This window comes from Capricornis sumatraensis, chromosome 17 (assembly GCF_032405125.1).
Source record: "Capricornis sumatraensis isolate serow.1 chromosome 17, serow.2, whole genome shotgun sequence".
Lineage (NCBI taxonomy): Eukaryota > Metazoa > Chordata > Mammalia > Artiodactyla > Bovidae > Capricornis > Capricornis sumatraensis.
This window is the reverse complement of record NC_091085.1, coordinates 60264995-60278379: the sequence shown is the minus strand read 5'-3', so window position 1 is coordinate 60278379 and position 13385 is coordinate 60264995. Positions and strand designations below refer to the sequence as shown.

The 13385-nt window shown below is 51.1% G+C and overlaps 1 protein-coding gene across 1 annotated transcript; it reads right to left on the bottom strand.

The window, feature by feature from the left end:
* Positions 1–828: 828 nt before the first annotated feature.
* On the bottom strand, positions 829–13114 carry HPD (4-hydroxyphenylpyruvate dioxygenase). The gene is made up of 14 exons (XM_068990021.1): positions 13057–13114; positions 12701–12727; positions 12119–12181; positions 11678–11782; positions 10886–10928; positions 10613–10695; positions 9148–9237; positions 7529–7632; positions 6803–6880; positions 5405–5567; positions 5203–5274; positions 3674–3796; positions 1638–1754; positions 829–1562 (listed from the first exon to the last, which is right to left on the bottom strand). The coding sequence occupies exons 1-14, from the start codon at positions 13057–13059 to the stop codon at positions 1452–1454; spliced, it is 1182 nt and encodes a 393-aa protein (XP_068846122.1). The 5' UTR covers positions 13060–13114; the 3' UTR covers positions 829–1451.
* Positions 13115–13385: the final 271 nt, after the last annotated feature.

The following is a 13385-nucleotide window of genomic DNA, read 5'->3' as shown; positions in this document are numbered from 1 at the left end:
AATTTCCTTCCAAGTGTTTTAGGACCAGTAGCTCCTTTCCCAACTGTATCATTATTTTGCAAGGGCCATTCATTCACACCTGAGTATGAACCAGCCTCTTTCCAAATGGAATGCACACTAGGAGCAGGGCTCGGGGGAATGGGGCTGCATTTGGGAGTGGGGTTGGGGGCACTAGGGTCTGCCTTTCTGAGTGTGTGCTCAGTTGCTGTGTTGTGTCTGTCTGACTCTTTGAGATCCCATGGACTGTAGTCAGCCAAGCTTCTCTGTCCATGGGATTTCCTGGCAAGAATACTGGAGTGGGTTGCCATTTCCTCCTCCAGGGGATCCTCCTGACCCAGGGATCAAACCCTCGTCTGTTGCATCAGCAGGTGGATTCTTTATCACTGAGGGTAGAGGGCAGAAGCTGAAGGGCTCAGATCCCTCCTACCGGCTCTCACATCAGGAGCCAAGTCCCGTGGTTGAGCAAGTATGATTCCCCCAGGTCCTTTAGCTAACACCTCTCTGTCCAGAAGTTTGGGCTTAGGGCAGCAAATTGGAAGACAGTTCATCCTTAGAGATCATAACGCCATCGGACAGGATGCTGCCAAGCGATGTCGAACCTTAAGGTCTTTACCCTTGCTGTACCTTTCTCCTAGGATGCTCTTTCCCCAGATTTTCCCATGGCTGCTTCCCAAATATCACCTCCCAGAGAGCCCTTCCCGCGATAGAAATTGGCCCTCCCTCCGACCCTCACCTCTACACAAGCTCATCACTCGCTTTATTTTCTTTTTGGCTCTTAGGAATAATGTTGCTATGATCCTTTCGGTATGAATTTTTGTGTGGACAAGTTTTAATTCTCTTGGGTAGATACCCAGGAGTCAAATTGCTGGGTCATATGGTAACTCGACTATTAACTTTCGGAAGAACTCTCCGAAAGAACTCTTCGGAAGGACTTCAGCATTTACCACAAAAAGATATTGTCTGTGTTTTCCCTTAGAGTGTAAGCCCTCTTCACTCTTTGGTTCCATAACTCCCCTCCAACCTACTTGGTCCTACTTAGCACAGGGTTGCACCAGGCACCTCCGAAGCTTCCCCAGCCTCTGAACCGGTGAAGCGGACGCCTGCTACAGCGCCTTGAGCTCCCCCTGGCGGCAGAAGGACGTCACTGCTCCAGCCCGACACAAACGCGTGGACACTGCCTTGGACTCTGCTTTGCTTTATACCCGAGGACAGGAGAGGCAGAGGCCCCAAAGAAGGGGCATGGTAAGTAGTGGGCGGAACCTTTAGTGTGTGTGGGAGGGATCCAGGAGTCGGGTAGTGGGCGGGGCCTAAAAGGGCGTGGTCGCTAAGGAGGGCTCCCTTCAGCTCCAGTGGAGTGGGCGGGGCACAGGGCGAGGGGGCGTGGTCCCCTGCGCCCTGCTCCCGAAGGTGGGCGGGCGGGGCCTCGGTGGCTCTTGCGGGACCTGAGGCGCCTACATGCTGGACACAATCCCGTTGGGCTCCATGTCGGTGAGGTTGCCTCGCAGGTCCTGCTCCTCCTCGAAGGCCTTGAACAGTGAGTTGAAGTTGCCGGCTCCAAAACCCTGGGGTGCGAGAAAGGAGATGAGCTGCGGGGCCCAGAAAGCCACCCGCCGAGGACAGGCGGTCCTTAGTGGCACCTGGTGATTGTGGCGCTGAATGACTTCCAGGAAGAGCGTGGGCCGGTCCTGCATGGGTTTGGTGAAGATCTGCAGGAGGTAGCCTTTCTCGTCGTAGTCCACCAGGATCTTCAGCTCCTAGGTAGGAGGCAGGGGACTAGGTAAGGGGCAGTCTGGCCCCGCCCCAGTCTGAAATGGTGGGATTCTTAGAAAGGCCATGGGGGTTCCTGCACCCCCAAAGCCAAGAAAAGGCCATTTTCTGCAGCAGTTCCAGACACTTCCAAATAGATCCCCCAACTGTCCTCTTAGCACCTCCCCACTTCAGCGCCTGTGTCAGCCACCTAAGGCTGGTGTGGACCACCCAAGTACCACCCACACAGCTCTCCAGTGCTCCTGCTTTTGTCTCCTTACAATCCATCTTCCACACAGACAGAAATCTTTTAGAAATCACATCATCTCATTCCCCTGTTTCCATTCGGCAATGGAAACTAGAACTCTCCTATGTGGCTGCTGGGAATGTAAAATGGTACAGCTGCTGTGGAAAACAGTCTGAGGGTTCTTCCGAAAGTTAATAGTCGAGTTACCATATGACCCAGCAATTTGACTCCTGGGTATCTACCGAAGAGAATTAAAACTTGTCCACACAAAAACTCATACCCAAAGGATCATGGCAACATTATTCCTAAGAGCCAAAAGGTAGAAACAAATATCTGTCAGTGGATGAATGGATAGGCAAAATGTGGTCTCTTCATCCAATGGAATATTATTCAGTTTTATAAAAAGGAACACAGTACTGACACAGGTGTCATGGATGAACCTTGAAAACTTTATGTTGAGTGAAAGAAGTCAGTCACAAAAGGTTACATAGTATATGATTCTATTTATATACATGTTTAGAAGAAAGCAACTCTATAGAGACAGAAATCAGTGATTGCCTAGGGCTAGGGGTGAGGAGAAGGTAGATGGAGAGATTGGGAGGTGGTGGCTAAGAAGTCTGAAAGTGATGAAAATGTTCCAAAATTGATTTTGATGATTGTTGCATAATATAGTGAATAGCCCAAAACCACTGAATTGTGTTTTTTAAAAAAATGACGTGTTCTGTGACTTATATATCAATAAAGTTGTTAAAAATAAAGCCAAGAAAACCTCCAAAAAAAAAAACCCAAACCCAAACCTCCAGTGGTTTCTGACCGCAGAAGAAAAAATCCAGACTCCTAAATAGCCTACCAGAGGAATTGGCTCCTGTCTGCCTCTGTGACCTGGGCCACTCTTCAAACATTTCCTTTCATCCACTCTGGCCCTCTTTCTGTTCTTAGATACTCAGAGCTTGCTGCTGCCTCAGGGCCTTTGCACTTGCTATCTCCTCTGCCAGGACTGTTCTTTCTTTAGGCCTTCATGCAGCCAACTGCCTCTCATCATCTAGATCAGGGTTCCCCAACCTCTGGGATCTATGCCCGATGATCTGAGATGGAGGTGATATAATGATAATGGAAAAAAGTGCACAATAAATATGATCTGTTTGAATCATTCCCAAATCATTTCCTCCCATCCCTGCTCTATGGAAAGATTGTCTTCCATGAAACTAGTCTCTGGTGTCAAAAAGGTTGGGGGCCATTGAATTAGATTTCACTGAAATGTCACCTCCTCAGAGAGGCCTTCCCTGACTGCCTCCTATGTAGTAGCCCCAGGTCACTCTCTGTCATAGTCAGTTTAAGCACCAGCTCTCTCTCTCTCTAATGGTGTTTGTATTACTTATTTATTTGTTTGTTGTCTGTCTCCTCACTAGAATGCAAGTTCATGATGGCAGGGCCCTGGTCTGCTCTCCTCCCTCTCCCCCACATCGCAGAGCCTGATGCCAGGGTTAGACGACATTTGTGAGGTAAGATGGAACTCAGGGCTTGTTCTCCCTGGCTGACCCAGGATCAGGCTCTAAACCTCACCTCTGCTGCTGCTACTGTTAAGTCACTTCAGTCGTGTCCGACTCTGTGCGACCCCACAGATCGCAGCCCACCAGGCTCCACCATCCCTGGGATTCTCCAGGCAAGAACAGACCTTACCTCTAGTATATCAATATTCTCTTTCACCCGGATCTTGGCCGACTTGAGCTTCTCCCGCAGTTGTTTGTAGTATGTAGATGGAACAGCCAAAAACTCCACGCCTCTCTCTCTCAAGTGGCGAATCTGTCTCAGAGCAGGGTCAAGGTCAGTCCTTCTCTCCATGCTCAACACCACCAGCCAGGTAGAAGTGCTGAGCCAGGGTCCCTTTCCCAGCCCCATCAACTGCTATAATGCAATGTGACCTCATCCCCTTCCACCTCTGAGCCTTGTGCATCTCATGAGAAGAACTGCAATCACTAACACTTAATGGAACCTCATGATGTGCCTGTCTCAGCTTCCCCGGTGGCTCAGTGACAAGGAGTCCGCCTGCAATGCCGGAGACCTGGATTTGATCCCTGGGTTGGGAAGATCCCCTGGAGGAGGGCACAATAACCCTCTCCAGTATTCTTTCCTGGAGAATCCCGTGGACAGAGGAGCCTCGTGGGCTAAAGCCCATGGGTCACAAAGAGTCAGACACGGCTAAAGCGACTGCGCACACACACATGCATGTGCCTGTCTCAAGCACCTTCTATGTACTGTCTCCTTATGCTGATGCAGTGATCTTCGGAGACTGATTTGGCTGATTATTCTCCCCATTTCATAGCTGGGAAAACTGAGGCCTTGAAAGATTAAGTATCTATTCTCAACATAATAGCCAGGGGAGTTTATTAAAATACTAGTCAAATTGTGTCACTCGTCTTCTTACCCCACCGTGGTGTCTCAGAGTCAAATTCAAAGTTCTCACTGTCTGCCCTGACTCCTACCTTGTGACCTCATTCCTGACCCCTCTCTCCTTTGTTCATTCTGTGCCAGGTGTTCTTTTTTTCTTTTTAATCTTTATGTCACACCAAATGGCGTGTGGGATCTTAGTTCCCCAACTGGGAATTGAACCCATGCCCTCTGTGTTGGCAGCACAGAGTCTTAACCACTGGATCACCAGGGAGTTCCCTCAATAGGCATCTATTGAGCAAATGAAAAAAGTGAATGAAATGAAGTTGCCATGGTCATGCAGTGAATTCTTGGTCGCGCTGGGACCGAATGGTACAGGCCAGGCTCTTGTCCACTTGGTCACCCAACCTCCCCAGAGGCTGGAGCCATGGACTCAGGACACTTAATTTGACTGAAAGGACCTACTGGATCCTGTGACTCAATATCCTCATTTTCAAGTTGAGACAACTGAAGCCCAGAGAGGAAGTTGAATCCCTGGAGACACACAGCAAGTCACAGGTAGGACCGGGTCTAGATCCAGGCGTCCTGTTACTCTGGCACTAGCTTCTTCTGTAGCAGAGAGACAGAACTCTCTGGGGGTGGCAGTGTGCCTACACGTGAGTGGCAGGAGCCTGCAAGGGAACCCCATCAGCTGCCTGGGCTGGTGAAGGGGACCCAGGACTGCCACTTGCCACCCCCATCCCTGGCCCCTGACTCAGTTTGCAGAGTTTGGCTCTGGAGCTGAATGGGAGGTGAATTAGGACCAGGAATGGGCTTCTCACTGCTGTGATGATGTCTTTGGTCTTGAGAGCAATGTGCTGGACCCCAGCACCCCCGTTATAGTCCACATATTCCTGCAGGAGGGAAGCAAGGAAACCATTGTCAGGGGCTCTAGCCGAGAGCCTCAGCTGCGAGAGCCCTCACGCCTCTTCCCCGCTTCCGTCTTTCCCAGCCAAGGTCCCCGGGGCGGGAGACAGAACTCACCTGGATCTGGGACTTCTTCTTGCCTGGTGCTGGCTCATTAATGGGCATCTTGATGGATTCCTCATAATTGGCCACCACGATGGACCGCAGAGAGCTGTACTCCGTGTGCACCTGCGTGTCGTCCACGGACCAGAAACGGTGGAACTGCAAGTTCTTCAGGTACCTGCAGGGTTCCCAGAAGGGCCCGCCAGCTCTGAGTGCTGGCCTCAGACTGGCCCTCTGCCCCTACTCCACCTTCCAGAATTTGCTCCCTGAGCAGGCATCAAAAAGGGAACTGCCTTTCCCATCACACACATCATGGATTTTAGGACAGTGTTCCTTTGGGTGGAAGTAAAACATCTGGTAACAAGACCTGTACACATGATGACACACCAACAGATGGAGAAACTTTTTTTTTTAAAGCATCATTTATTTATTTTATTTAAAAAATAATTTTTATGTTTTAAAAAGAAATGATTTTTATTTTTAGAAAATGATTTTTTAAACATAATTTTAATTTTAAAAAATAATTCTTATTTTTTAGGCTACTTTGTGCACATGTGGGATCTTAGTTCTCTGCACGCGTGTGTGTGCTCAGTTGCTTCAGTTGTGTCTGACTCTTTGTGACCCTATGGACTGTAGCCCGCCAGGCTCCTCTGTCCATGGGATTTCCCAGGCAAGAATACTGGAGTGAGTTGCTATGCCCTCCTTCAGGGGATCTTCCTGACCCAGGGATCAAGCCCCCATCTCCTGTAGCTCCTGCCTTACAGGTGGATTCTTTACTGCTGAGCCACTAGGGAAGCCCCTTAGTTTCCCATCTGTCAAACCTGTGCCCACTTGTGCAATGAAAGCATGGAATCTTAAGCACTGAACCACCAGGGAAGTCCCTGCAGGTCCTTTTGAGAAGGGCTACTTGCTTCTGATTTGCACCCATGAGCTCTTTGGGTAGTGGTAGCCTTCCTCCACTGACTTATTGGAAAAGACGCTGATGCTGGGAAAGATTGCAGGCAGATGGAGAAGAGGGCAACAAAGGATGAGATGTTTGGAAGGCATCACGGATTCATTGGACATGAAATTGTGCAAGCTTCGGGGGATGGTGAGGGACAGAGAAGCCTGGTGTGCTGCAGTCCATGGGGTTGGGAAGAGTTGGACATGACTTGGTGACTGAGCAACAACAAAACCTTCCTTCAAGCCTCCCTGAACTGTGACACCCCCAGTGCTGATTCTCCAAGGGTTCCTGGAGGGAGGGTTGGTGGGTCAATTTGGGCCTTAAATCATCAGATCTCCATGGTGACAATTTTACAGAGAACAGATGACCCAGTGACCTCAGGCTAACCTCCCCCATCTTGTGCTCTATTTCCTGATAAGACGGGAGTGGTCCTGTCACAGGTGTGGGAAGGGCTTGGGCCAGGAACTCACCATTCAGAGGCAGACACCATCTCTTGATCAGGCTGGTTTCCCACAATGTGATCGATTATCTCAAGACTGCATTTGGGCCTGGAGAGGGAAACAGTGGGTGAGGAGAAGGCTACTCCCTAAATCTCCTTCTCCCTACCCCTCAGTAACAATAACTGCTCACCAATCCATAGCACTTACTATAGACACTTTATTTGGAACCACTCACATGCTATTACTAGCCCCATTTTACAGATAAAGAGACTGAGGCTTAGAAAAATAACTTGTTGGGACTCCTGGTGGTCCAGTGGTTAAGAATTCGCCTGCCAATGAAAGGGATGCAGATTCGATCCCTGTTGGGGAACTACGATCCCACATGCAGCCGGGCAGGTAAGCCTGTGTGCCACAGCTACTGAGCCTGCGTGCTCTGGAGCCTGCGAGCCACAACTAGAGAGGCCCACGTGCTGCAGTGGAGACCCAGCACAGCCGAAAAGAGAAAAGTAACTTGCCAAGGTTAAATAGCTGGGAAGTAACAGCTGAGATTTTAACTAAGGCAGTTGTGTTCCTGCCTTAGAGCATAGGCGAAGAGTCTATGCTTAGAGCCTATGCTCTTCGCCTCTATGCTGCCTCTTCAAGCCAATGCTGGGGGACCTTCCGGGGCTCCCCCAGCAGGTCCCAAGATGCTCTGCCCGCCCTGCATGGACGAAAGGGCCTTGCTTTCCACCCTCCCCTGTTCCAAGGGGCACTCACAGCTTGGAAAGTTGGGGGTCCATGAATGCTGGTGCCTCGAATCCAGGCAGGAACCGGCCAGTATAGTTCATCTTCTCCACCAGGGTGTGTGTCGTGTCCCCATACTGTGGGTGGCAAACAGCTTGAGGTCCCATCCCTGCTGAACCCAGGCCACACTGCATGGCGCCAACACAGCCCTGGGTTCCAGCCCAGACCTGGCCCTAACTCCAAGTGTGATCTTGAGCAAGTCACTTCCCCTTTCCGAAATGAACTGCAATTTGACATTTGGGAATTTGACAGTCTCCCCACAGGACCAGAAGCTCTGTGGGGGTTGGGATGACGTCTTGCTCATGATACTGTCCTAGTTCATCATAGGTGCTCAATACAAATATGTTGTCTGAATGAAGAATGATGAGGGCATTGGATCTAATTATATGGAAGGATCCTTTCAATCACTCTAACAATCTTTGCATGTGTGTATCCTGCGTCACTTTAGTCGTGTCCAACTCTTCACGACCCTATGGACTGTAGCCTCCCAGGCTCTTCTGTCCATGGGATTCTCCAGGCAAGAATACTGGAGTGGGTTGCCATGCCGTCCTCCAGGGAATCTTCCCCACCCAGGGATAAAACCTGCATCTCTTAAATCTCCTGCATTGGCAGGCAGATTCTTTACCACTAGCACCACCTGGGAAGACCCTAACAATCCTTGAAAGTAAAAGTGAAAGTGAAGCTGCTCAGTCATATTTGACTCTTAGCGACCCCATGGACTGCAGCCTATCAATCAGACTCCTCTGCCCATGGGATTTTCCAGGCAGGAGTACTGGAGTGGGGTGCCATTGCCTTCTCCAAGTTGTAGTAAATCTTGAGGAGGGGGACTTCCCTGGTGGCCCAGTGATTAAGACTTCACCTTCCAATGCAGGGGGTGTGGGTTGGATCCCTGGTTGGGGAGCTAAGATCCCCTATACCTTGCAGCCAAAAGCCAAAATATAAAACAGAAGCAATATTGTAACAAATTCAATAGACTTTAAAAATGTTCCACATCAAAAAAAAATTTTTTTTTTAAACATTAATCATGAGGAGGAAGGACCTATGATGGTCTCAGGTGCTAAACAGGCTTTGTTGGGTATCTATGATATGCCAGTGCTATTGTTCTAAGTACTATGTATGAATCATCTCATTTGATCCTGAAAATGACCGGAGGGAGGGATCACAGCTAAAGGAACAGGCCCAGAACTGTTAAGTAGTGTTTGGCAGGTCACACAGGTGGTCCTTGCTCATTTAAATTGACTTGCAGAGAGGTGAAGTGATTTGTCCAAAGCCACACAGCTTGCATGGGGAGGGGCTTCCATCCCATCTCCTTCCCCAGACCCACCCATCTCCTTCCTTTGGAGCCCCTGCCTGCTGTTGCAGTCCCATGCTCTCACCCCAACTGGGGAGGAATGGAAGCCCAGAGAGGGGTGACTGGGAGCCCTCCTCAGCCTCTGGACACCAGCCAAGAATACAGGAGATCGGGGTCGAGGGAGAATGTTTGTGCTTTGAGGCAAAAGAGTGGGATGGTGTGATGGAGTCAGGGGTTAGGAAAGGAGGGTCCTGGCATCTCTGTGGGTGTAGGCAAGGTGGAGGCTCCGAAGTTAACTCACCGTCTGTAGCACAGCAAACTTCACCTTCCCAAGCTTATCTTCCTCTACCCAGGGCTCCCGCACAATCTTGGCGCCTCGTTCCCGGGCTTTCTGCAGAGGAGACGGGGTAGGGAGGCGGTCAGTGCTGGATCCTCAGGTTGCCCTTTGGCTGTCCCTGCTGAATCCTCTCTGTGCGGTCCTCTCTGTGGTCCCCACAGCCTCTTCCAGTGTTTCCAGCCCAAGGCAGGAACTCCAACCAACTTTAGCTGTTTTGACATTCATGCCTCATGCCCATTTGGCAGATTGGAAAACTGAGGCCCGGGGCTGTGGGGAAGAAACCAGCTGAGGGTGTAGGTCTGTCCTGTCTGTCCTGCCTCTCCTGTGCTCACTCACTCTGTGGCCCTGCCCCTGCTCTAGTCCTCAGTTTCTTCATTAGTGAAAAAGGGTGGTTGGACAAGTCGAATACCAGCTGTCGTTTATTTATTTATTTGTAAAAACATTTATTTATTTGGCTGCATTGGGTCTTAGTTGCAACATACAGGCTCTTCTTTGTAATAGGCAGGCTCTGGAGCATGTAGGTTGCCCCATAACATGTGAGATCTGAGTTTCCAGACCGGGGATTGAATCCATGTCTGCTGCATTAGAAGGCAGATTCTTAACCCCTGTACCACCAGGGAAGTCCCCATGCTGGCACTTACTGAGCACCTACTATGTGTCAGACCCTCTGCCAGTTGGCTTACATGCATGATTCATGTATTTATCTAGCAAAACCTCATTACTGGATGTCTATGCTTATCACATGTCAGGCATTGTTGTAAGTATTAACCTCTTAAATCCTCACAGCAGCATTACATGAAAGGCACTATTATTGTCTCTTTTATGAATGGAGTCATTCACCAAAAGATGAGGACATTGAAACACAAAGAAAGTAAGTCATTCACCTAAAGTCACACAGCAATTAAGATTCAGACGCAGTAGTCTGCCTCTGGAATCTACACTTTAAACCTCTAAACTGCCTCTTTTAAAAAAAGAATTAATTACTTTGACTACACTGGGTCTTACATGTGGCATGTGGGAGCTAGTTCCTTGACCAGGGATCGAACCCAGGCCCCCTGCATTGGGAGCTCGGAATCTTAGCCACCGGAACACCAGGGAAGTCCCTAAACTGCCTCTTGAACACAGTGCTTGGTACAGGATCCTGCTCATGAAATGATAATTATGATCTCATTTCCTCTTTGTAACAACTCAGTGAGATGGGTGATTATTCCCGTTTTACAGATGCAGAAACTAAGGCCTGGAGAGAGATTGCTTGGCTACCAAGGGGCAGATGTCACTGGAACTCAGGTATGTGTCAACCAGCATCTGGGCACATCACTCCAGCGTGGCAGTGCCCTCCAGCCCTGACCGATGGGAGGTCCCTCTGGCAGACAGAGGGCAGGCTGAGGCTCCGTGATTTGTCTCCACGCCAGCCCAGGTGCGGTCTCACCTGCACAATGTAGTCACAATCCTCTACCTCGAACGCAATGTCCTTCACGCCATCGCCATGTTTCACCAGGTGATCGCCCATCTCTGTGGTCAGCAGGGGAGGCAGGTGATGCTGGAGTCAGCCCCGCCCCCGTGCTCTCAGCCTTCTGGGCTCCATCTCCTTCTGGGCTCAGGCCCCCTCCCTCAACCCTAACCCACTTCTGTGTCCTTGACCCCCACCCACAATACCATGTCTCCACTCCTTGGCACCCTGAACCCTCCAAGGCCCCCTCACCTTTGTTCCAGGGGTTGAGGGCAGAGGAGAAGACGAACGTGATCTAAGATGTAGAGGAGAAGGGGGATTCGGCTGGTGGGGCAGGTGAGCTTGTGGAGGTGTGCCCCTAGCCCCCCTCTCCCTGCCCACCAGCAAGACACCCCTGGTGGGGCATTAGGACCACCTCCTCCCTGCCAGGCAGGACTCTTTTTTTTTTCTGGCTATGCCATGCGGCATATGGGATCTTAGTACCCTGACCAGGGTTCCAACCCATGTCCTCTGCAATGGAAGCACAGAATCTCAATCCACTGGACTGCCAGGGAATTCCCAAGGACCCTTGATCCTGGGTTCCTGCCTCTTCTCTGCCTTAGTTTCCCCTCTGGCCCTGAGGGATGGGGGCTTCCCCCATGTCAGAGCTGCCTGGGGTCCCAGGATGAGCTGGTGGTCAGGCCTGCCTGTGGGGAGAGCTCCAGGGACCTACAGACCAGGGCACGGCTCAGAGTTAAAGCTCTGATGCTGGAGGCCTTTGCCCACTTTTCCTGAACATCCATGAGACCAGCATTGGGCCAGGCTGAGAAGGAGACCAAACCAAAAAGGTCCCTATTGCACGTTGCACAAAGGTGCCCATGGGGGCTGACCTCAGCACAGGCTCCGCTAACCACACCAGGCAGCCTGGAACAGCACTCAGCCGCCTGGAGGAAGGGCCTCATGGTCTGCTGCACCCAGAGGTGCCAGAGCCACAAGGGAGCTCAGAGACCAGCAGGGGGAGAGACGGGCCTGCTGGAGCAGTGGGGGTCCAGAGTGGAGACTCACCTGCCCTTGCTTGACCACATGGCTCACCACTTCCCGGGAACCGGTCTCCAGGCCCTTGTAGGCTAGGGGCTCAAAGCCCAGCTTACTGCAGTAATACGATGCAGCCTGAATCACAGAGTTGCAGGCAGGCCTGTGAGGGGTGAGGCGCCGGCCCGCACCCCTACAGCGTGTCTGCCCCGTTGCCCCAGGTACTGTTCCTCCTGGGAAAAAAGCCTGGCTCCCTGGCCCATGCTGATTTCCCTTAAGTTCCCCGCTGGGGTCTGCAGCCTGGATTGTGTAATTAGGATCCAAAGAGTGACTGTCCTTCCAGGACACTCCCGACACTGGCCAGGATCCTCCCTCCCAGGGGCCAATCACAGACCCGGTCAGAGGCCTGCCCCTGTCCTGGAGGCCCCCTTGCCTGCCCTCTGCCCAATCCCAACACCTCGCCCCAGCTTCTACCTGCTTGGCATTGCCAACCCAGAAGGTCACAGAGTGAAAGTGGAGGAATCGGCCTCTTTCAGGCTGCAGGAGAGAAGGGGCAAGACTGAGTCCCTAGAAGTGGGTCTAGAAAAGTGTCAGTGGAGAGGGGTCCCCTAGCCCCCTCCCTTGTGCCACCCTCAATCCCAGAAGTGAGAACAAGTCGCCTCACCCCACCCCTCTGCCCTGAAGCCTTGCCAAGCCTCGAAAGAGGGTGCTCATGTAGAAACTGAGTTCCTGCGGGCTTAGGATTGGTAAGCCCCACCCACTGAGGAGGCCTGCCCAGGTTTCACAGGGTGAACAGTCTTATGTTACAGCAGCAAGGATTTCAGTTAGACCTTAGAAAACTTCCAGGCACGATTAAGTGATTGGCAGGAATTTAAAAAGAGGTAAAAGTTTTTCTTAGGAAGGCAAGGTTGAGTTGGGTTCAGTCGCGATGAGGTTAGGGGAGTGCAGAAATGAACCTTCAGAATGACATATACCCACTGAAGCTATTCCTCTTCTGCTCTTTGCTGACATCCCAGGCTCCCAGGGCCCTGACCCCACATTTCCCCTCCTGCTTACCTTCTCTCCTTTGTCGCTGTAAGTCGTCTAGGAAGAAAGAAAAGAACAGTAAGACACAGACACTCGGACACAATGTGCTTATGGAAATCTCGCCACAGATCCCTACCATCAGGTAAGACCGCCATGGCCCCAGACAGGCTTTTTTTTTTTTTTCAAGCTTAGGCTTTTTGTTTTTCTTTCTTGATTCATGTATTTTTAATCGAAGGATAATTACAATCTTGTATTGGTTTCTGCTATACATCGCCATGGATCAGCCATAGGTATACATATGTCCCCCCCTTCTTGAGCCTCCTTCCCACCTCTCACCTCCCACCCCGTCCCACCCCTCTAGGTTGTTACCCCAGGCAGGCTCTTACCATGATTGATCGTGGTCACACTTCCTGCTAAGAAGACTGGGTCTAGAGGCCAGTAGAGTACTGGACAGAAATATTTAACATGTAGCTTGCCCCACCCCTGGCCTCCTGGCCTTCCTGGGGGTGGAGCTGATCCTGGAGGCTCCTGGGCCTGGAGACCTCTAATCCAGCCACAGCCTCATTGGACAGGGTGACTCTGCGAGGCCTGGAAAGGGGGAGTGACACGCCCAAGGGCGCTAGCCAGTGGGACACAGAGCCAGGCCCAGATGCCACCGGCACAACATTCTTTCCAGGACTCTTAGCTGGGGTTTCGATTTTTGCCCTCCAGAACT